This window comes from Lontra canadensis, unplaced genomic scaffold, assembly GCF_010015895.1.
Source record: "Lontra canadensis isolate GAN:19392208 unplaced genomic scaffold, GSC_riverotter_1.0 scaffold57, whole genome shotgun sequence".
NCBI classification, from domain to species: Eukaryota; Metazoa; Chordata; class Mammalia; order Carnivora; family Mustelidae; genus Lontra; species Lontra canadensis.
The window spans coordinates 6,099,614-6,124,698 of NW_022631051.1; the positions used below are offsets into that span (position 1 = coordinate 6,099,614).

At 35.3% G+C, this 25,085-nt stretch overlaps 1 protein-coding gene across 2 annotated transcripts in view; it reads left to right on the forward strand.

Moving 5' to 3' along the window:
- VAPA (VAMP associated protein A) overlaps nucleotides 1-25,085 on the forward strand; it is a 42,358-nt gene that overhangs the window by 12,033 nt on the left and 5,240 nt on the right. The window contains exons 2-6 of one of the 2 annotated variants that reach the window (XM_032875765.1): nucleotides 8,763-8,915; nucleotides 12,981-13,084; nucleotides 13,567-13,647; nucleotides 19,530-19,664; nucleotides 24,105-24,278. In XM_032875765.1, coding sequence (XP_032731656.1) covers nucleotides 8,763-8,915; nucleotides 12,981-13,084; nucleotides 13,567-13,647; nucleotides 19,530-19,664; nucleotides 24,105-24,278 — 647 coding nt within the window. The remainder of the gene's footprint in view (nucleotides 1-8,762; nucleotides 8,916-12,980; nucleotides 13,085-13,566; nucleotides 13,648-19,529; nucleotides 19,665-24,104; nucleotides 24,279-25,085) is intronic. The other variant, XM_032875766.1, reaches the window with a different exon arrangement.

Sequence of the window (25,085 nt, forward strand, 5' to 3'; positions counted from 1 at the left end):
AATTCAGTGTGCTACTTTTGGCCCCTCCCTCTCCAAAAGGCTTCCAAAGGAATGAAGAGAATAGATATTTTGACTTTTGACTTAGGTGCTTTTCCATGTGAAGTTAATGGATGAGTATTTAACTATATGATCAAAACCCTACTATGTTTTTTGAAACTGGTACAAAAGAAAGAAAAAGACAGGGTTCCTGCCTATCAGCAACTTCTTTTAACTATGACTTTAAGCCCCATTCTAGATGAGAAAAATAGGGTTTTTTTTTGTTTGTTTGTTTTGAAAGACTACACACTATTAAGTGGATTTTGGTGATTTTTCATCTATATTCTCATCATGTATTCATGATTCAGGATCCATATTTTTATGTGAAGCTTTAAAACAAGGTATGTTTAGTATTTTTGTTCTTTTTTTTATTTTTTTTTTTTAAAGATTTTATTTATTTATTTGAGGGAGAATGAGTGAGAGAGAGCATGAGAGAGGAGAAGGTCAGAGGGAGAAGCAGACTCCCCAAGGAGCTGGGAGCCCGATGCGGGACTCGATCCTGGAAGTCCGGGATCATGACCTGAGCCGAAGGCAGTTGCTCAACCAACTGAGCCACCCAGGCACCCTATGTTTAGTATTTTTGAAACCTTGAGTAGAATTGACTCATTTTTATTTTCTAGAAAGTAGTACTCTATTTATTTGTATAGATATATTTTTATAATATATGTTCACTCCCTGCTTTGCCAGGGATTTTTATAGCTGTTGGGGATACAGTAGAAAACAGAACGAAGACCCAGTCTTCATGGACCTTGCATTCAAGCCTGAAATTTCAGGGTATTTGGAAAAAATAAAAATAAAAAAAATACAAATAAATTAAGGTGACTTCGTTTTTAAAAATTCTAATGAAAATGTTTTAGGGTTTTCTTGGATGTAAAACAAGATATTTTCTTACTGTTTATGATGCTTACTTAAAATGTTAAGTTGACCTGTGTATTGGGAACAAGAGAAATACAATATCCATTTAAAAGTCTTTTTCATATATTGGGGCGCCTGGGTGGCTCAGTTGGTTGGGCGACTGCCTTCGGCTCAGGTCATGATCCTGGAGTCCTGGATTCGAGTCCCACATTGGGCTCCCTGCTCAGCAGGAAGTCTGCCTCTCCCGCTGACCTCTCTCCTCTCATGCTTTCTCTCTTTAAAAAAAAAAAAAAAAGTCTTTTTCGTATATTATGATTTGATTGCCATTTCATGGCTTATTAGAAATCTACCTGGAATGCTTATGAATTAGGAAACAACTGTAGCTAGGTAGTTTGCATAAAATATATACAGAACTTATGAGAGTTCAAGCTCTGGAGTCACACCTGATTTGACTTCCCCACCTTCCACTGCGTGGTAGTTTATGGCCTTGGGCAAGTGTTTTAACCTTTCTGAGTCTGAGTTGACTTATCAGTAAAATGGGGATAATAAAGTGTCTACCTTGTAAACTTGTTATGAGGGTCATAATTCGTGCAGAGTTCTTGATACATAGTGCCCAATAAAGGTTAGCTGTTATGAAAACTTGTTAGCACTATTTTTACTATTACTACTACTGCCATGCTACTATAATTGTGGACAATCTTAGTAGATATTCTGTATACTGTACATTGTATATTCCACATGCATGATTATTTTAACAGGACATGTATTCAGCCATGTAATCTTTATGTAACTAGAATACTGTATAATCTGATATAGCTATTAATTTGCTAAAACCTGTGGAAACATTGAAGTGTAGTCATCACCTGCTTTGCTACAGCTGCATTATTTATGTGTTTGAGCTAAGCATCCAGTCTTCCTGTTTAGAATTTTTACTATTCTGTTTCAATAAAGGTAGGATGAAGGAGTAAAAATGTTATGGTTCACCTAAATGACTTAAGACCTAGAGTTATAGCATTTGAAACAAAGCACACATATTTCTGATATTTTTTATTTTGTTACATGTCCATTAAAAAGAATCCAGGTGACTATTCAAGCATACTTCACTGCATGTATAGCAAACAAGTAGTATTAAGCAACTGCTATGACTTACAGTCTGTGTTAAAACTCCATTTCATTCAGGAATGAATTGACTATTTCTTCTTAGGGAGTGTATAGTTTAGTTGGATGAGATAAAACATGTACATAATAAAGTAAGTGAGAAGTATTCTGAGAGAGGTATAGAGTATGTGCTGTGGGAATTGTGTGGTCAGCCATCTTTCTCCTCCAAGGTTCATGCTATGGCTCATTGCACTGTCCGCTATTAATTATTCAGAGGCCACTGAGTCTGTTCCTCATAGCCAAGAACTCAGAAAGACCTTGTCAAGAACTGAAGGGTCTGAAAATTGAGTGTACTATAATTTTATGAATATTGGTAGAATATATGAGTTCCTGGGTTCAGAGACAGAGGACTTTATTATTCATGACAGTGTATGTAACATGAGCTTTGTATTTGCGTTGATTTCCTTTGCCCCCTCCAAGGGCAACACATGGATTTAGTTCAGACAGATGCTGCTCACGTAGTGGGTTTGCATCATAGCTGAGAAGCCATTGAGTGTAGGGAATCTGAGTCTTTGCTAGTGGGCTGCATGGAAACTTACCTGACCTTTTTTTCCTAGAGGAAGACCTTATCTTTATTATAAAGGACAATAAAAAGCCTGCTCTCTCCTCAGGAGGGAGGTATTGTTTTCCAAGACTGTTCACTCTTTAAATACACCCTTGACAAGATAATCTGGATGAAAGCCCCAGTGCCTCCACGTTGAAAACATGCAGAAATGCTGGAGACCTGTAGAGAATTATCTCCCAGTTGGACTCGGAGTAGCTAGCCTAAATGGATGTCTCAGAGTTCATGAATTAATGTTCATGTACATTGCCTTTTTATTCTTAAAGCTGCATCTCAGAGGCCTGTTCAGTTTCTGAAATGCTCTATGCTATAGGCTACTGCTTATCCTGAATTAAAACTTGATCTTAAGAGTAAGCAAATACTGAACTCAAATTGATATGCATGTTGGGGTGTTCAGGAGTGGATGTACTGATGTCTTCAGCTTACTTTGCATCAAAAATAAGGTGGATACAGAGATGGATAAATAGGTTGATAGTCTCAAATACAACAAAATGTTAATTGTCCAACCTAGGTAATAGATACATGATTGTTTACAATGATTTCAATTTCTTTTTTTTTTTTTTTTAAGGATTTTATTTATTTATTTGACAGAGAGACATAGAGAGGGAACACAAGCAGGGGGAGTGGGAGAGGGAGAAGCAGGAGCATTCTTGCTTCATTCAAGCTTCCCATGGAGCAGGGAGCCTGATGTGGGGCTCAATCCCAGAACCCTGGGATCATGACCCCAGCTGAGCCAAAGGCAGATGCTTAAGGACTGAGCCACCCAGGTGCCCCAATTTCAATTTCTTTCTATGAAAATTTGCAGTAAAATGTTGGGGGAAAGTCCAAGCCAACAGCTGTCTTCTATTTTCTCTCCCAACTCAGTTTTTGTAATTAAATTCACCTTGGCATTTCAAGAAAACTTGAGTGTCAATTCATATAAAAATGTAGATAGATGACAACATTTCAAAAACTTGTCTAGTCAGAGTGGTTCTGCTTTCAGCTCTTTTAAGCGTTATGAGCTTCTTTTTAAAATTGGGGATTTGGAGATTAAGGGTCCCATTTTTAGAAGTAAATCATTTTTCTGCATGCTAGCATTTTAGGTATATAGCCTGAATATAAAAGGCATTTCATGCAGGAAAAATACTTTAGATAAAGGAAGCAGACTAGTCCCACCTGGCACATCCTTCTAGGTAACTGTCCTAAACTTTTACTACATTTCTGAAATTTTAGTTCTCAGCTTTTTAAAATTTATGTCCAGATTTTTTTTTTTTTTTTTTTTACACAGAGACCATATTTGTATCTGTTAGATTTCGGATTTTTAGAATTTGGGGCAGGGCATAGGGATTTTGGCTTACTGGCAATAACAGTTGTGTTGGAATTAGGACACAATACTTAGTGACAGGAAATGTTATGGCTGCTTAAAAGTGAGGCTAAAGGAGGAAACAACCCATGTAATTATAAAAGGTAGGATTATTTTGATTATAGTTTTTTTTTGTTGATGAGTACAAAGTATCATGTGGAATTTTCTTATGTGGAATACTTTTATATACAAACAGATTTCATCTCTAACCTAGGAAGTATGTATGAAATGGTAACTGGTGACTAGTATACTATTAGGTAATCTTAAAATGGACTATTTCAGTGATTGTTTCTAAATGTTAAATTAAGCATTTGCGTTAGACAACTGGCAGGATTTTCCTCCACTTAGAGGGATTAAGGTTTAGATGTCCTCAAAAAGTACTTGTTTTTTATATAAATTGCTTCAGATGTTCACTTTCTCATCAAAACTGCTTCTCACTTTTTTTCAGGTTTTTTTTTTAAAGGATACATCAAGAATCAGCTTTTCTAAAAAATTATTGTTTTGCATAAATGAAAAATATGTACGGTTTATAGAATTACCAAAATGTTAAATATCCATGTAATCACTGCCTGGGACAAGAACTAGAGCTTCGCTAATCATTTTAAAAATCTTCCTTAGAGGCGCCTGGGTGTCTCAGTTGGTTAAGCCGCTGCCTTTGGCTCGGGTCATGATCCCAGGGTCCTGGGGTTGAGTCCCACATTGGACTCCGTGCTCAGCAGGGAACCTGCTTCTCCATCTCTCTCTGCCGCTCTGCCTATTTGTGCGCGCGCTCTCTCTCTCTCTGACAAATAAATAAAATCTTTAAAAATCTTCCTTGTACCCTCCCAGTTACTCTCTCTTTCCCTGCAAAGTTAATCCCTGTACTGTATGGTAATCAGTTACTTGTTTTTCTTAATGGTTTAACAACCAGAGCTTTGCAAAGGATAAGTTTTCATTTAGTCAAGCAGGAGATTACTGATACAATGCAGTGGTTTTTAACCCTATTGGACAGGATCCCCATTTTATTTTATATTCTTTAATGCCCACTTTATCATGTCAAAATAAAGTTCATGTATAATATTGCCTGCCAGCATACGGTTTTAAAATTTTAATATAATGTCTTAATTATAACGTAAAGGAGAAATAAAAAGAAAATTTATGACATAAGCATTTCAGTGTAAATATTTGGGCATCACTACAACAAGAGGGAATGAAGTAGCCAGATACTTGTAACCTTCCTAATAACAAGTAAGTTTGGATTTAGTAGAACACAACAGTTATCTGAATAGGGCTGACTGGTTTTCTTTAACATTTTGACTTAATAAGAGCAAAATAAGAAAGTTTATGCATATGGGTAGAATTGTGTGTGTCACAAATGCTGATACAAGTGTGTTGTGATTCAAGTAGCATGAGCGGCATTGCTGTTTGTACAGTAATTTTCTGTGATGGTAAACTTAACCTTTTCAAGTTTTGGAGGAAAGAAAACACATTTTTCCTTTTTCACACAATAGATATATTTCTGGAAAGATTTTCATTAGTATGAATTCCTGGGAGGGGTTATTTGAAAATTCCATAGGATGAGGGCATGATACTTACTTGTATGTGACTGCCCAGGCATTGCAGAATCTCTAACATCCTGTTCATCCCTGCACCCCCCCACATACAACGTGTCCCCCCTGAGGAAGGAGCCTGATGTGGGATTTGATCCTGGGACTCCAGGATCATGACCTGAGCCCAAGGCAGTCACTTAACCAACTGAGCCACCCAGGTGCCCCTCGCCAGGTCTTTTTAACCTGAGGATTCAGGGATCTATGATATATGGTAGCTTTTTTGTTGTTGTTGTTAGATTTTTCTTTATTATTACTTCTTCTTATTAAGCGCCAGCTTAATACTGCAGAAAATTTCAAACCCTTTGACAACCCATTCTTCCCTTTCCCACCCAGATTCTCGATAAAGAGCTCTTAAAGTGAAGACAGGGTCTCGAGTCTCTCTCGGATGAGACTTGATCAAGTAAAGGGGAAGCTATGTGCATCTTACTGTACAGTGCTGCCCACAGCTGTGTAAAAGTACAGTGCTTGCCCAGGCTCCTTTCATTGTCCAGGTCCCCGAACACTCTTGTTCATGAACGGTTTCTTCACAAAGCCTTCACCGCCTTCCCCCCACCGGCCCTAACCTCTCTATCGCACCCTTGCCCCCCAAAATTCCATGTAAATTTTTTTGTGAGTATTTGGCTATTTTGGGGTATAGTATATAGCTTTCATCAGATTCTCAAGGGGTTCTGTGACTCACAAAAGTGGATCAGACGTTTTTTTCCATGATTTCTTATAACAGTTAAATCTGGTTATTCTTAAAGCGAATGCTCATCAGTGTGAGCTGTTTCCATTTTAACCTGGAAAATAAACTCAGACTCTGAGCTGTTTGCTGGGATAGCAGCGCATATGATGCTTTGGTAGAGGGACACAATGGAGCCGAAAATTTCAAATTCAGACGTTAGGTGGGCTTACTCATTTGTTAGGTGGGTAGTTTCACATTTTACTGGTCAGGTTAATATATTCAGTTAAGAACTTTGTTTTAAATTGGTGGTCTTTTTTCTTTAGAAAAAAAGCCTTTTATATCTTCATCTTTATTCATCAGAGGCTAAAAAATATCTTTTTTAGATATTAGATATAAAATAAAGATACCTTTACATCTTCATCAGAGTCTAAATTAAAAAACCTCTTTTATCTTCATCTTTACATAGTTTGCATTTTTGTGTCACAGCCACAATCTGTTATTAAAGATTTATAAGCTCAGGCAATATAAATTTTAAGTACTATTTCAGAATTCATATGTTGTTGGAAATTGACACATGGTAATTTTCTAAATCACTTTTAAAAGTCTGTTATTTTACCTTATTTTGGAAAATCGGTATTTTCCTCTAAAATTGAGGTGATTTAAAAAATTGAATTTAAAAAGTCTTACATAAGTATGTTATAAAAAATAGGGTTGTTCAAAATTAAAGTCTTGTGAAAGGTTTCTTTTGTCATGTTTCTAAGAAATTTTTTTCTTATCCATGCTTGCTGCTAATGTTGAAATAGCCCTATAAAAATTCACACATTCTTAAATATCTCTAGTAATTTATGAATTTTGAGAATGTCAAGAAATGGAATCTGTATATCTTTTAAGACTCCTAGTTTCATCAGTAGTTTAAAATACGTCTCTAGCCAATGATATTGTGGGTTCGAGTGCAAAATGGACAGATGACCCTGTTCCTTTTACCTCCTATGCTATTGTATTGGTGGACTTGTTATTAGCTGCTTGTGGAAAAATGCAAGCATTTGGTATTGAAGAAGTAAAGGGGGGTAAAATAATACACAAATTGAGTGATTAATGTTACCATATAATTAAAGCAACCTGTTCAGAAGATCATACTTTGTATATATACTTAAAAAAAAAAATGCATACCTGTTGATTTAAACAGCTATTTTTCGTTAATTTTTTTGTAGCTGTTTCTCTGCCTTTGTGTTTTCTACTGTTGTTTTCCCCCTCTTAGGAGTTCCAAATCTTTGTTGGAAAATACTTTACAACTTAAATTTTGAGTGTAGAGTAAGATCATTTCATTCCTTAGGACTTGGAATAATTACCTTTTAACGACCTTAACTTTGGAGTCTTTTTTTCCTTGGCAGATCTGTTTGTTTTCATCTCCTGCACTCTTCTGAATGCCTCTTTTCATTTGACTGTTACTTGTTTTTCCCCTTCAAATCTTTGTCTTAGACGATTTTCCAGTATTCAAGTAAATGGGAAATAATCTGGTAGAGTTGAAGAATTTTCTCAATCTGGGTTCCATGCTGTAAGGCTTGCCTATAGTCATGCTTATTTTTGTTTATTTAGATAAAGATAGTTTCTATAATAGTTGTCTTTGATTTCACCCTTTTTGCTTTTAAAAAATATTACTTGAAACTGATTGCTTTGAAAGCCATTTAAAATTGCTTTTGGTTTAGTTAGAAGTGTGTAGTCCCTGCTTTCTCTTGGTGCATACCTTTATTTAAGTTTGTATTTTGCCCAAAGTAAAAGGTACTCATTTTATTGTCTAAATTAATTTACATAATGTCTTACAGGCTTTTCTTCAGCCAAGATAAAAAATGGCTATAATCTTTCTTTTACCCACTTTTAAAAAAAAATGAGGTTATACTAGTTAGGACTGATTTAATTCAAGTAGGAGTAGATTACCCTTCTGGGTTTTTTGTTTTGTAATCTCATGTTTGGGTATATCAACAAAGTTTAGAAACTTTGTATCTAGAACATTTCACATAGTGCTTATAAGAAACACTTAAATATATTAGTGAACGAATGAATGAGTGAATGAATTAGACCTAATTGAGGTGTGAAGCAAGAACACTATTGTCACTAGATGTAGTATCTTTAGATAAAGAGATTTTTTGCTATAAAATGGAATTCGCTTGGTAAAATCAATTTGAAGACCTGCACTGGTTTGCAGACCACTGGAAAAATCTCATCTCTTCAATAATGTGATAAAAGCACACTCTAAGAATATAGTTGTGGGCTTACTTCATAAATCAAAACTTTGAAAATACTTTTTATTTGTTAGAAATAATGCGTGTTCATATAGAAATTTTATACAATATAGTAAGGAATGAAGAAGAAAATGACAGTTATTTGTAAGTCTACCACCTGGAAAAAAATACTATTAGTTTTTGATACAGTTAGGTGCACAGACTTCAGTATATCCTTTAAATAAAATTGAGGGTATATATATTCATTTTGAATTCTGGTTTATATGTGTGAATCCAATTAAGATTTTTTTCTGTTTTTGTTTTTTAAACCTTACAGGCCCCTTCACAGACGTAGTCACTACAAATCTTAAGTTGCGAAATCCATCTGATCGAAAAGTGTGTTTCAAAGTGAAGACTACAGCACCTCGTCGGTACTGCGTGAGGCCCAACAGTGGAATTATTGACCCGGGGTTGACTGTGACTGTTTCAGGTAGCAAATCATGTTCTGAATTTGAACGGTATTGGATTCTGACCTTTTTATGGTTATGTTGAATTTGGTTTTAATTAACAGGGTTTCATCTGGAGGGAGGGAGGGAAATAGTTTTTAAGTTATTCTGGCTTGCCTTAGTCCTGTCCTTCAGTTTTCTTTTCCTATATGCCAGCTGTTGCAGAACATTTCATACCCTTATCTTGGGGTTGAGGGTATCTGTGGTCAATTTGTAAACAATAATTGTCATCTTAAATATTTTATATCCTTTATTTCTACCACTCAGTACCATATTCTCTGCCCTTATTATTTTATCTTTGAAATATGACATCATTTTTGTGATGGATCATTCTTTTCAGATCTCTAGCTGTTATTACATGTTGCATGCAGCTATACAAGTGTTATTCCAAGTCTTAAAAATGTACAATGCCTGTTTGCTGATTGTAGCAAATTAGATGAGTGTTTCTACCTTTCATTATAAATGCCAAAGTTTAGTATTTTGGCTCCCTTTTATGTTTACTTGTAGTCCAGGGAATATGCTTGGTTCACTCTGTATATGGATTGCTGACCCCTGCTGTGAGGTCTGTGCTGTTGCTGTAGTTAATGCTCTCTGTAAACTTCTTTCTTCATCAGACTTCCCAAGATAGTACTCCTTAACAATATTCTCTGATATAGCTGAGAAATAGGAACCACATATGAGAACATATCTTAATTATGGGAGAACTTCTTAGGCTTCCCACAGAGACCGTTTACTATTAATTTTCTAGCAGTAGTTCTCATCTCCCACTCACTGTATGTCCTGATAACAGGTGGAACAGGAACACACATGGACTTCTCTCAGCTTGGAATCTCTAGGGGCATGGCCCCAGCCATGTATATGTTTAAAAACACAACAACAACAACAACAAACATGTCTGGATGATCCTGATAAGTATTCCTAAGAAACTAATTCTTTATCAGTTTCCTGGCTTTTAAATCCATAGCAGATTAAAAACAATTATATAAAGAGTGAGAACCTATAGCAAGCCCAGGGAGAGTACTTAGAAGCAGAACTTGACTTCACAGGTAGTGAGGGACTTAACTGTAGAGGTCTCTGTGACCCTGAATCCTCCGTCAGTAGGTATAGCCAAAAACTGAGAGCTAGTCGGCCCTAGAAGAGATGTTTTTAGTGAGTAACGTGATATGGTGGCCGGGTAGGAATGTGTTTGTGTTTGTCCAAGTTCATGGGAAAGACTGATGGGAAGGAAGATAAAGCAATGAGTATATGCATTCTGGAAGTTGCCTTCTAAATCTTTAAGCCTTTTAGCTAAGTTGGAAGAAGATAGAATTATTTCTATCCATGTGGTTAAAAATAGTTTCTTGGTGCATCTAGTTTGACCCTTAGGAATCCATAAAACTATTCAGAATGACATTATCTTGGAAGTTTCTAAACTGCTGAAGTTCTGTTGTATTATTATTTCTTAAAAGTTTGAATTGTGCAGGTTCACTTAGATGTGGGTTTTCTTGTGATAAAGACTATACAGTACTGTAAGTGTATTTTCTCTTACGATTTTTAAAATTTATTTTCATTTTTTAATTAGAGGGCATGTACAGGAGCGGGGGTAAGAGGGGGCAGAGGGAGAGGGAAAAGCAGACTCCCCACTGAGCAGGGAACTCGATCCCAGGACCCCCAGGATCATGACCTGATCCAAAGGCAGATACTTAACTGATTGAGCCACCCAGGTGGCTCTTTTTAAAAGATTTTTAAAAGATTTATTTTAAAAGATTTATTTTTATAAATAAATTTTTATAAATCTTTTTAAAAGATTTATTTATTAATTTGAAAGACAGTGCCTGAGCAGGGGAGGGAGAGAATCTCAAGCAGACTTCCTGCTGAGTGCAGAGCCCAATGCAGGGCTTGATCTTAAGACTCTGAGATCAGGACCTGAGCTAAAACCAAGATTCTCAACCAACTGAGCCAACCAGGTACCCTTCTCCATGATTTTTTTGTTTTTTAAAGATTTATTTATTTGAGAGAGCATGTGTGAGTGGGAAGAAGGGCAGAGGAAGAGAGAGGAGCAGACTGCCTGCTGAACCTGGAGCCCAACATGGGGCTTGATCTCATGACCCTGAGAGCACATCTGAGCCCAAATCAAGAGTTGGGACAGTCAACCGACTGAGGCATCCAGATGGTCCCTCTTAACGATTTTCTTAACATTTTCTTTTCTCTAGCTTACTTTATTGTAAGAACATAGTATGTAATACGTACAGTATGGAAAATATGTGTTAATCTATGATTTGTGTTATCATTAAGGCTTCTGGTCAGCAATAGGCTATTAGTACTTAAGTTTTTGAGGAGCCAGAAGTTACATGTGGATTTTCAACTGCATGTTACATGTTAAGTCCCTATGTTGGACAGAGGTCAACCTGTACTTCCAAAACTCTGTCTTCCATAAATCCCTTTTGTTGAGCATCTGCCATATTAAAAACTCCAGACACACTAGTTACTGTTTCCATAGCCTGCCCGCAGATTCTTTTCCAGTTAGAATTTAGCTCTTCAGTTTTTAGTGTATTGCGTTTCTTATAGTCACTCAAACTGTTCTTCCTTCCTCTAGCAACTTTTCCTTGATTGACTTTGTATTACATACTCCTTTCTTTTTTCCTTTCTCTCTTTAGCACTTAGTTTTGTGGGTTCTTTAAATTTGACATATTTATATATTTTTTTAAGATTGTTTAATTCTTATATGGTCTGCAATAACTTAGAATATAATTGTCATAAAATCACAATCAGTCATGTTTTAAGTTTTCTTCTTATTCAGTTCCTATTGATGACCCTGCAGTGATGGCTTAGTGAGGGCATTAATGGACATTCACTGGGCTTCATGTGGATTCCGAAGCATTTATCCTGTGCATTTTTTTCTGCTTTGTATTTGCCCCTTCAAAAATTTTTTTAGCCATGATGGGAGTTATGGGCATCTCAGATACACTTAGAATAGGATTTTCTTATGTAATTGCTATTTCTCACATTTGCTTAATTGCATTTGTCTTTTTGAAAGTGTTGATATACATGTATAAAAGATATATCTTAGAAATCATTTACATATTAGGGGAATAATTTGTATAGTACCATATGTATATATATTTTGTGTAACTAGATTTGTTCTTATAGTCTTTGTAATATAAATTTAATAAAAGTTTTTTATCACCTCTAGTTACAAGGAACCCCTAAAAATCCTCTTTTAGAGGCTACTGAAAATCTTGAGTGCTTAGAAAAATTTGAATATAATTACTGGGATGCTAGAAAATTTCTGGAAATGATCAGAGTATACCTCTTCCTTATATACTTTTTTTTTTTTTAAGATTTTATTTATTTATTTGACAGAGAGAGACACAGTGAAAGAGGGAACACAAGCAGCTGGAGTGGGAGAGAGAGAAGCAGGCTTCCCGCTGAGCAGGAGCCTAATGTGGGGCTCGATCCTAGGATCCTGGGGTCATGACCTGAGCTGAAGGCAGACGCTTAACAACTGAGCCACCCAGGCGCACCTATACTTTGTTTTCTTAGAATGAGATTTAAACAGATTGATAAACTTCTTGAATAGATATTTAAAATCTATTTTTGAAAAATTAGTTTTATTAGAACACTAAAATGTATTGAGTTTTGAAGTTAACTTTTAAATTCTCCTCTATGTATCCCTGCTGTTTGATTCTAAAAGATATTATCACTAAATACTAAATGAAGCCTTGTATTTATAACTGGTTTTAATAGATAGTTTACTAGATTTTAATCTGAGTTTATAGGTATTATAATAGTTAATGTTGGCAACATTTTGAAAATTTTCCCAAACTTTAATTTAGAGGAGGCAGTCATAGATTTATATTTATTTTTTAAGTAGCTGTTTATTTTGTGGGTTGTTAAAATAGTTGGAAACCATAAAGTTGATTCTGGATCCTTAATGTAACCAATCCAGGATTAGGTTTCTTGAACCCTTCCTGGTTTTCTTTAAGTTTGCATATTAGTTAATTAAGTAGTAGGGATGATAAGCAAATGCAGAAGAAACAAAGCAATGTGTTTTTTTTCTTCTTATTTAGTAATGCTCCAGCCTTTTGACTATGATCCCAATGAGAAGAGTAAACACAAGTTTATGGTACAGACAATTTTTGCTCCACCAAACACTTCAGATATGGAAGCTGTGGTAAGTATAGCGGTGGAATGGAATTTATTTTGAGGGATGTTGTTGAAAATGTGGGTTTTGTACAGTCCTTATTTGAGAAAGCTAATTTTTAATTTAAAAATACGTAAATCTGTTAATTATAGATAATTCTGACTTAATTTCAAGAATGAAAGAAATTTGAAATAGTATTTCTTAGAAACAGTTTAGAAATGCTACTGCGAGGAAGAAAGCCCTTCAGTCTCTAGAGATGTTAGTGTGATTTTAACAGATGGTGATAGTAGGTTTCTTGAGGATTATATATTTATATTTATATTGCCAGATAAGAGGGGTAGGGTCTTCAGTTCGGAGTGCTGCTCTGTGTCCTGCCTGAGCCACAGACTCCACCTTTGCTCCAAACAGCCTCAGTCCCCTGATGTGAAACCTATTGGTTGTCCCTTGAGGTGTGAAACCTTTTTGTCACCGTTAAACTTGCTCTGTCTCATGTTGGTTTTGTTTGTTTTTAGTGGAAAGAGGCAAAACCTGATGAATTAATGGATTCTAAATTGAGATGTGTATTTGAAATGCCCAATGAAAATGATAAATTGGTAAGTAGGAAAATGGGAGAAGATTGGAGCTATTAAGTTCTCATTTACTTTGAGATTAATTTTGCTTCTGTTTTTGGCCTTTTGGGAATGTGTGAAAATGCTATTCCACATTTTAAGACACAGTGCTTACTTAGGTTTAAAAAGAACTTGATATGCTTTTTTCATTTTAGAATATTTTGTCCACTCAAGAAGAAAAATACTTTCAGATACAGTCTTCATGATGGAGAAGAACCATTTAATTCTCCCAGTTTTTTTGACACTTTTAAATAAGTTCAAGTTCTTTAGAATGATACACACATGCATAAATACAATTAAATAATAGGCATAAACCACTTTTTGACAACTGTATACCCGTAGCCTGGGGATAAAAGATTCAATTTACATGGACAAGCAGTTTATTCCAAGTTTGCCTATTCCCAGGTATTTTGTTTACTGTTGATTTTGGCCAAAATCCATCTGATTTTATTTCTTAGTAAATAATTTCTGTGTTGCTTTTTGATTAATGTCAGGCAAATACAATTTGAAAGACTGAGGAATATATGTGTACAGTTTAGAAAGTTGTCTGTGAATGTATAGAATGAGTTGTGGTCACTTAACCCTATTCTTTTGCAATGCAGATTTTAATCTTTTTCTGTGGTTTGTTGGAGGGACTTGAAAAAGCTAAGTAGGTTTTTCCTTTTGGTGACTTAATATATAAAATAAAACGGGTAAATAGAAATGGTGAGTACAGTTAGGTTACACTCTGACATGACTGTTGCCTTGATCTGGAAGCCATTTGCCCTCTTGAAAAGGAAATTCACAGCTTAGATAAATACCTGTGCTCAATTATTTTGTTACTCTTGTAGAATAAGCTGAAATGAAAGAGTCCCTGAGTGGTACTTTTTATTGTGTCTTTTAATCCCCTTTTAAAGGAATGTTGAAATATTTGCCAAAAATAAAAAATGTGAATGCGTATGTTCTTACTAGAAAGTGAGCGTTCACTGGCATATTGATGCTTCCCGTTTGGAGTTTACTTTCTCTTTTGCCTGTGCTGCCAGAAAGCTAATAGCTTGCTTAGTTTAGTTAAGTATGCCATTTAGATATAAAAAAGGGAAAAAAAGTTTTTTTTCCTTGGGATGAGAACTCTGAGGATTTACTGTCTTAACTTTCAAATATACCATATACCTGTGTTAGGTATAGTCATCATGTTGTACATTATATCCCCAGGACTTAAGTTGTGTCATGATTGGAAGTATTACACCTTTTGACCACCTTCAGCCAGTTCCCCCATGTTCTTTTCCTTTGCCTCTGGTAACCACAGATCTGATCTCCTTTTCCATAGGTTTGTTTTTATTTTTTATTTTTTTAGATTCCGCATATAAATTGTATAGTATTTGTCTTTCTCCGACTTACTTCATTTAGCATAGTGCCTTTGGGGGTCCATTCATATTGGCACAGATGGCAGGATTTCCTAACCAGAACTTCTGTATTCATTCATTGGTCCGTGGCCACTTAGGCTGTTTCCTTGTCTTGGTTATTATAAATAGTGCTGTGGTGAATATAGGGGATGCAGATAACTCTTTGATGTAGTGTTTTCATTTTCTTTGGATATATTCTGTGAAGTAAAATTGAGTAGAAATGCATCTGGATATTTTCTCACTCAGGGTTATGTCATCTTTTACGTTTCTTTAACATGGTTAGAGCTGTGACTGTCTTTCATCTGGACTTCGGTTATACTCCGTATAGCAGACAGTTTGAGATTATACTCTGAAAAGGGTTCACCCAAGTATCTGATATTATTGATTAAGAGTAAAAAAACCAAACTGGAAGTCGATGGAAATGATATTGCTATGATAGTTGTGCCTGGCCATTTTAAGCACCCCATAGAGGAGAGTAGCAGGTGTACCTACATACGGGTATGGTACCTAGTAATCCTTTCGCGGTTTTGGGTCTGTTAAAGGGCTTGAATAAATACTGAATGGAGTTTCTGGAGTCTATACCATGGAGCATGAGCAGAAATTGTTTGGCCTTGGAATCTTTTCAGAGCAAGTATTATTAGGAACCCAAAGTCTATTCAGTATAATTTCAGAGTACACCAGAGACTGATTCTGAGCCTAGATGAACTAGTTACAGAGTGTATTTCCGTTAATTGAACTGCTTGGGCTTGTGGTGTAGTTACTACCTGATTAAATGGTAAGGAATAAGTGTTAAAGATTATGATTTTTTAAAACATTTTATTTGGAGGATCTTTAAACACTTAGGAAAGTACAGTGAACTCCTGTGAACCCATGACCAGTTTTAATAATGATCAGTTTATGGTTAATCTTAATTCATCTAACCAGCCCTCTCACTTTTCATCCCACGTATTGTTGTAAGGCAAAACAAGATACAATTTTATCTGGAATTGTTTTGATATATATTATTCAAAGATAAGAACTTTGAAAAAAGGAAAAAATTACTGACAATACTGTAATTAAGCCTTTTATTTTTAGTTTAATTTAATTTACATTCAATTAATTAGCATATGGTGTATCAGTAGTTTGAGAGGCAGAGTTCAGTGAATCATAAGATTCAGTGAATCAGTTTATATAACACCCAGTGCTCATTCCACCATGTGCCCTTTATGCCCATCACTCAGTTACCCCGTCCGTCTACCCCTTCTTCCCTCCAGCAACCTTCAGTTTTGTTGCCTGTGGTTTGTCTCTCTCTCTGATTTCATCTGGTTTTATTTTTCCCTCCCCTTCTCAGTGCTCCTCTGTTTTGTTTCTTAAATGCCACATATGAGTGAAATCATATAATTGTCTTTCTCTGATTGACTTATTTTGCTCAGCATAATACCCTCTAGTTCCATCCATGTTGCAAATGGCAAGATTTTATTTTTTTTTTTTTTTGATCACTGAATAATATATACCCATTGTATATATATACACACCACATCTTCTTTACCCATTCATCTATTGATAGACATCTGGTCTCTTTTTATTGTTTGGCTATTGTGGACATTGCTGCTATGAACATTCGGGTGCATGTGCCCTTTGGATTCACTACATTTGTATCTTTAGGGTAAATACCCAGTAGTGCAATTGCTGGGTCATAGGGTAGCTCTATTTTTAACTTTCTGAGGAGCCTCCATACTGTTTTCCAGAGTGGCAGTAGCAGCTTGCATTCCTACCAACAGTGTAAGAGGGTTCCCCTTTCTCTGCATCCTTGACAACAAACTTTTAAAAGCTTATAATATTAATATCAAACTCTGTAGGCAGATTCAAATTTGTCTCACAAATGTCATTTAAAAAATTTTTTTTGCAGTTTGTTTGAATTGAGATCAGAATAAAGTCCACATACTGCTTTTTGGATGATACATTTCCTGAATCTCTTAATCTGTAGATTCCCTTTCTGTTTTTCTTTTTCAGATTTTTATTGAAGAAACTGAGTTTGTCCTGTAGACTTTCCCTGTAGACTAGATTTGCTGATTACATCCTTGTGGTGTCATTTAATTTTTCTTGTTTTGGTATATTCTAAAGTTGGATCTAGAAGTTTGATTAGATTTTGATTTATTTTCACTGGAGGCGGGGAGAGGCAAGACTGCTTTGTAGGTGGTGATAAATTCTCTCAATATATGATGTCAGGGTTTTTTTTTTGTTTGTTTTTGGTTTTTTTTGTGAAGTTAGTGATGGTTGGTGTGCAGTGTGTGAATGAGTGGTTCTCAACCAGGGGTAATTTTGCCCTTGAGGGTACATTTGTCAACGTCTGGGGACATTTTTGGTTGTGACAACTAGGAGGGAGAGGTTCTAAAGGCATCTGGTTGGTAGAGGCCAGGGATATTGCTGAGCACTGGCAGTGGGTGCGACAACCCTCACAACAAAGAATTATCTGCCCCAAACATCAATACGGTCAAAATTGAGAAACTATAGTTTAGATTCATTAATTTATTTAGGATTGAGTAATGTTATTTTGTCATTCTTACGTTTATTAGGTATAATGTTTGTGTTGAGAGAAATTGGGCTTATGTTAACCACCCCATCCCACTCTCTCACTCCTGCTCCCAGGTCCTCCTCACCCCCCCCCCAAAAGAAGTAGATAGGCGTTTAATTCAATTACGTTAGGTTAAGTGTATCTTAACCTATTTGAGGTTCTGGATCTTTTTAGGTAGGCTGTTAGTGTTGAGGTATTTACATGTTCTTAAGAACTATAGAAAAGGATATGTTACTATTTTGTTGATTTCTTCAAGTTTTCAGGACCTTGATACTGAACATATAAGCAAAACATTGAAGTTTTGTGGTTGTCAGGGTAAAAAAGATGCCAGGTCTAGAAGTATAGTGGTTGAGTTCTTGCTTTTAAAATTTTTATAATTTAAAGAAATCTTTTTTTTTTTTTTTTTCAAAACAGTTCTAACATTTTGAATCATCATTAGAGTGGGCTCTTTTGGGGAAATAATTCTTTGATTTGCATCATAGATGGAGTGATTTAGGATTCCAGGAAACCTCCCCCCCCTTTTTTAAATAAATGGAGGTACTGTTAATAATTATTCTAAGACCAAGCATTAACTAATACTGTTCTTAAGCATACTAAAATTCGTGGTCACTCTAGTCCTAGGGAAACAGCAGGTTTTTGGATATATGTCAGTAAATTAATGGCCCATGGAGTCTTCAGTGGAGTTGTGTTCAGTACTAGTAACAAGTGCCGCTCAGCGTGTTCCCTGGGCTGTTGAGAGCTGGAGGCAGATGATACTAAAGTGTTGACTGCTCTATTTTTGCAAAGTTGTATTCTTGGAATTATTAGCTTTTTTTAGTTACTATCAACTCTGTATTATGAAATCTAATGTGTATTTAGTGGTAGTGTTTTTTTCCAGGATTGAATGTGGTTTTAATTAACTTGTTATTTTATGGTGTTTTATCACCTGTTTAATTCTTTGTGTTCAATTAAAAATTTTTTTTGTTTATTTTGAGGCCTCCGGTTCTACTTGAAATTTTCCATATTTCTTAAAATATATTGCATTTCATTTATGCCCTCCATCCTAATGTGTGTTGATGACATATTTTCTAGGAAAAAAATACCAATTTATCTTGACTGATGGGTTGTCAACAAGGAATTTCAGTGGTCTTATGTATACAAAGAACCTTTATGATTAAATATATACATTGTTTTGTGTTGAGACAAGGAACAGATTGGGGACAGTGCATTATTAAGTGAAATGGAGTTCTCATAGTCTATATACATTGACCTGAATATCACTAAGTGTTATTTTAAAGGGTGTATCAACATTTTGGTATCCAATTATTTTCACTTGTATTAAAGGAATTTGAGAAGATAGGAAGAGAACTATGGAGAAACTGATATACTAGAATGTTCTATGCATCTTTAAGTTTATTGGTCCTGGGAAAGGGTGTGTGTGTGTGTGTCTGCATTTGGGGGTGGGTGTTGTTGAGTACAGGAGAGGCTTATAAAGTAATGTATTTGTTGAATCTCAAGAGAGAAAAATTCATTTAACTTAAAATTGTTCAGGTTGAGTATTACCAAAGATAAGAAAATAGGAAGTGCTTGCTTTTCAGATATTGACAAGCATTGATTAGCAACAGAAATTAGAGCTACAAAATTAGAACATGTTCATTTTAGGACAGCATGAGGCGAGCATAAATTTAATAAGATTTATACATTTAATTAGCATAATGCAAATTGATCATAGTGCATATCGTTTGGGAAATAATATAAAAAGCTATGAAAACTTTTGTACTTTTTGCTTTAACATCGTTATTATTAGTGTTTTATCTTATATATAATATATTTTTATAGAATAAAATGTGAATGTCTAAGAGCCTAATGATTTCTGTGTTAGTCATTCCCAGTACATGCAGGAGAAATCAGTTTGATGTGAATCTGAGAATATGTTTCCCATGCCACCTCAGGGTATAACTCCACCAGGGACTGCTCCAGCTGTCACTTCAATAAGCAGCATCAACAACACAGTTCCAACAACTGGCAGTTATAATACGAAGAATGATCCCAGGGGACTCAGTGTGTTCAAACAGGAGAAGCAGAAGGTTTGTTTTAGGGAGCTAACAGCCATAGGAGTTTTCTAGTGTTACTGGTTATATTAATGTAGTTTACCTAGCACATATATTATGAGTATATTATATGAAGTAGATAGAATTGAAATTTTCAGCTGTGTTTAAAAAATACAGTAGAACCACAGATCACTTAAAAATCAGGCACAGAAACTATTCTCTGTTCTAAAAAAGCAAATTGAGCACTTAAAATCTCAGCAGTGAGCAGGACAAATTAAGAGTTTACATTATGAAGTTATGAAGTTGGTATGATTTTTTCTGTCATTGGGATTTTGGGAGCATTCTTTAAAAACGAGTTAAGAGGGGCACCTGAGTGGCTCAGTGGGTTAAAGCCTCTGCCTTCAGCTCAGGTCATGATCTCAGGGTCCTGGGATCGAGCCCTGCATCGGGCTCTCTGCTCAGCGGGGAGCCTGTTTCCTCCTCTCTCTCTGCCTGCCTCTCTGCCTACTTGTGATTTCTGTGTGTTAAATTAAAAAAATAAATAAATAAAGGAGTTAAGAGCTTATTCGAGTAGAGTAGCAGGTATAGCAGTAAAGGTAGGAGCTGGCAAACATTGATCTCCAGGCAAGTATTTGTTCATATATATTTAAAAAAAGATAAATGGAATTATTATTTTGTTATCAAACACAGATAATGGTAACCCCTCTTTAACTATCATTATTTACAGTGCCCCAGGGTAGGAGAATATGTGGTTAAACCCTAAAGGTCTTAGGTCATAGTTGAACTTGTGCGTGTGCGTGCGCATGCATGTGCACGTGCATGTACATGTGTGTGCTTAACATCTACTTAAGATGACAGCATGTCAGTAATGACTTCTGGGTGGTGTAATGGGTGCTGTATGATTCCCTTTACCATTTTTTTGCTTACTATATACTTGAGGAACCCTACAGTTTGAACAGTTTGCTTATACTTTGATTTAGTGTTACAGAGAATATGTAACTGAGGCTTAAAAAAATCTGATCTTTATCTAAATGTCTGATACTTTTATTTTAGTTACTTATTTCTGGGAATCATGATTCTACAGAAACAGTAAATTGGTTTTTTAAGAGTGAAATTAAGTCTCCAGTAACCTTGTTTTTCAAATACTATCTCTTCCCAGGTCAAGGCCTTATTATGCCTATAACAATTTCATGCCACAGCCCTTAGTTTTAGTCATAATTTCCTTTATAGACTTTAAAACATCTTTTTTGAAGATTTTATTTTTAAGTTACCACCCAGTGTGGTGCTTGAACTCACAGTCTTAAGATCAAGAGTAGTACGCTCCACCGACTGAGCCAACCAGGTGCTGCTCTGCCTTCATGTTCATTTACATCCCTTACTCATTATAGTCACAGGAATGTAGCCTCATAATTCTGTTCCTTAGCTCAAGGCTTGGCCTTCACAAGGCTTTATTGCAAAAACCAGTTTTGCCTTACATTTTGCCTTGTCCCTTCTGTTTTCAATCCCTTGCTCTTGTTTCCTAATTACCCCCAACAGGGGTAATTTAGAATATTGGAATTGAAATTCTGATGGCTGTTAAAGAAGAATAAAGAAGTAAATTCAGTTTATGGATGGAAAGGGATTATTGCAGATAGGCTAAATAATATAAAATAGTGGAAAACGTACAAGTTGTGAAATATTTTTTTGTCTTGATATTGTGGCCTTGACCTTCCCATTTACTCTAGTTGCAGTGTAAATTTAATGTAATACAGTGTTACTATTCATCAGTTTTCTAAGAGTCACAGCATGTTGAATCCCTCTAGTTTGCTTATTTCATGGTTCTCAGAACGACCGCTTTCCTCTTTATGGACCAGCCTAAAGCAGCTCTCAAGAACGAGCTGTTTTCCTGGAGCCAAACCTCAGTAACGGAGCTCCTGAATGGAAGTATGCATTTAAAGTCCCAGCAGCCTTAGTGTTCCCTTCAGACTTTTCAGATGGTTACTATATGTATGACTCAGCCCCCTACCTAACTCCCCCTTTTATCCCCCAGTTAAGTTAGGTTATATATGCTTATACTTTAAATATACACAAATAAATTAGATTTCATTGCATCTGCTATGTATGTTGACTGGTTTGTAGGGAGCCTAAATAGTACTTGACAGAAGTGTACTCCCAAGTAACTTGTTTCATGTTTGCTTGAGTCACTGTTGAAATGTGTTTTTAAGCTTCACTGTATGTTTTGCATTCTAGCCTTTATGTTTATGCCTCACAAATTGGTTATGACATTTCCTTTTTGTTATAAAGAATATAACATTAAGAAAAATTTCAGTGAAAAGGAAAAATCTAATTCTGTCAACCATAAGAAGATATTTGTTGACATGTTATTTAAAATCCCAAAGAGTGGGAAGCTACCCATGAAATGTCTAAAAAGAGTGATTGTTAAGTTGTTTTGTTTACGCACAGAATAGAATATTTAATGACATACCATGTCACTTAAAATGATAATTAAAAGATGAACATACAAATGGATAAAGAAGAAAATGTTAGTGTATGCTGATTTTATAAAATGTGCATATGAGAAAATATTGAAAGTAATACATAAATAACACTTGGGTTGGGTTGATGAGATGGGTAGTTTCCCTCTGATAATTCTGAATTTTCTGGAATTTCAAGAGTTCATTTAAAAATAAGCTAATTGTGAGGAGTTGATGATTTCTCATTTTTATTTTTTTTTATCTTCACTTGTTGGCCTCATGTATCGCCTCTTGATTTTTTAATCAGCTTTCTGGTTTTGAGTATATATTTTTTTCCCAATTTCATAATCAGAACCTGAGGATTCCTTAGTTGCCATATTGTTGACTGTTGCTTTCATCCTTTAGAAAAAGACAGTGAGCTGCTCTCTTTTTACAAATTTGGACTTGTTCTAGGTTGGAATTGGAGCACACTTGAAGAATCATTTTGAAATGAATTCTAATTACTATTAAGAGGAGTATTAAGAAAGAATATTAATGGAGAGCAAAATATATTTGAAACAGATTTTTACGGATAGAGATGGAATTGGTCAGAATAGGGGAAGGTAGGGTGAAGAACAAGAAAGCTAGTAAGAGGACAACTCAGAGAAAGAAATTAGAAGTGGGCTTCTTAAAACTCTTCACAGCTGAGAGGCTTCTGAAGAAAAACGAAAAAATCTGAATGTTGACAGTCAAATAGTATAGTGTTGTACATTAGAACCTCATTATAACATTACTGTTTTTACATGGGTGTAAGCATAGTGGTGAAATCACATTCCCTTCATAAGAGGTACTAGTTTTGCCCCTTGAACTAACAATTATTTACACTTAATATAAATTTGGGACCTGAGATGGTGTGGTAGATGTGTAACCTATTATTGAGTTCTGTGGAATGCCATGAGGTTGATTTTGGAAATGTTTTTGTTAGAAGTTTATACCTGAATAAAGCAGTTAAAAATAATATTAAATTTCTAGCAAGTAAATTTTTAGTTGAAGAGATGACTAGTTGCAGGTGCTGGTATAAATGACATTCAGGTAAAGGACATTGAAGCACTTGAGACCACAGGCCCTGGGACACTTACTTAGGCACTGCCCTAGATATTTATCTGTATTGGGTGAATATTGGTAAGAATTGCAGTTTTAGGGCTCACAGTTTTAAAAGTGTCTAAGTATTACTGTGATTCCATATGGAATTTCATGAATTAAAGCAAACAGTGTTGGTGATGATTTGAAAGAATTATTTATGTATGAGTTTAAGAACATGTAATTAACTCCCTTACCACCTCCTTTTTTTTTTTTTTTAAACCATGATATGTTTATATTTATTATTTCCCTTCTATGTTTATATCCTGGGTATTTTTTCCCATTAATAGAAGTCAGGTTTTAAGTTTTTCTTAGGTAGTCTTGTAATATCATTGGAATTATTACTATAATATCCCCCTACCCCCACAGAATCTCATTTGAATTACAGAATCAGAGCACTGAAAATGACTGTCATATTTGGATTTTGGTTGGCGTCATTCAGCATACTTTCATTGAATAACTACTCTTGGCCAAAGTGCTGGGTTTTAGCACTGGTTTTTAGCACACCTATATCCACAAACCATAAATACAGAAAGGAATGACTCTTGCTTTCCCAGAATTTGAAGTACTGTAGGAAGGAACGTCAGAAATACATTATTATATGATATATGATAAGTGCTATGGTAGAGGTAAGTGTAAAGGGTTTTGGGAGTAGAGGAGGGAGTGGGGTGCCTTTTTTGACTTCTCTTTCTGACCTTTATTGATTTAGTCCTGCTAAAATTATTCACAGATGACTGTAACCTTGGGTATTTTTAAAAAGTTCTTATTAATGAAATCATAACCTCAGAAACTTCCATTTAAATGATTTTTTGGAAAAGAAGGGTATGGAATTTCAACTTGAATTTGTTTAAAATCTAAAGGAGATTTGGTCATTTAAAAAAGTGCCACTATCTTTGTAATACAGAATGATCTGGAACCTAGCAAAACTGTTCCACTGAATGCCTCTAAACAAGATGGACCCATGCCAAAACCACATAGTGTTTCACTCAATGATACCGAAACAAGGAAACTCATGGAAGAATGTAAAAGACTTCAGGGAGAAATGATGAAACTATCAGAAGAAAATCGACACCTGAGAGTAAGTTGTTTTTGAAGATAAGTTGATTTAAATGAAGGCATAAGATATGTGAATATTAGGCCATGTTATCCATCAGTTTTTAAATTTATCCATGGTCATTTCTCATTTTCCCTAATTTTATTATGTCTTAGCTTTTGCTCCCCACTCTTGCCTCTAGTTTTACGAAGGCTTCTCTTTGCCTGCAAGTTCCTTTCCTAGTAGATGCCCTAGTTTTTTGTGATCTAGCCGGTGGCATTGCTAGCTTCCTCTCTCGTTTTTTTACATTTTTATGGCCTTTACATTTTGTGCCCTAGTCATATGACTTGCCTTAAATGGTTCTATCCCCATATAGCGTAGGGACATACGTGGCTGTTGAGCACTTGAAATGTAAGTTTGAAGTGACATGTGTTGTGAGTGCAAAACACCCAATTGATTGCTTAGACTCAGTACAAAAAAAATACCTTTTTTTGTATTATTACATATTGAAATAATATTTTGGTTATATTGGATTTAATTTTATTATTAGAATTAATTTTACCATTTTCTTTTTACCTTTTTAATGTGTTATTAGAAAATTTCAAAGTACATGGGTGGCCCACGTTGGAAGCTTATTTTTATATTGGACAATGTTGGACTAGAGTATCCTGAAGAGTCCCCTCTGTTAATGATAGCTTTTTTGCTTTAGTGTGAGTTCTTCCTTCTGACTGATTTCGCTGTGAAATCCCATTCCTACCCTTATAAACCCATTATACATGTATGATTGTCTCTTGGTTCCTTGGTTCTTGTCATCTTTTCACTATAACCTTTTCTAGGGCTCTCTCCTCCCAG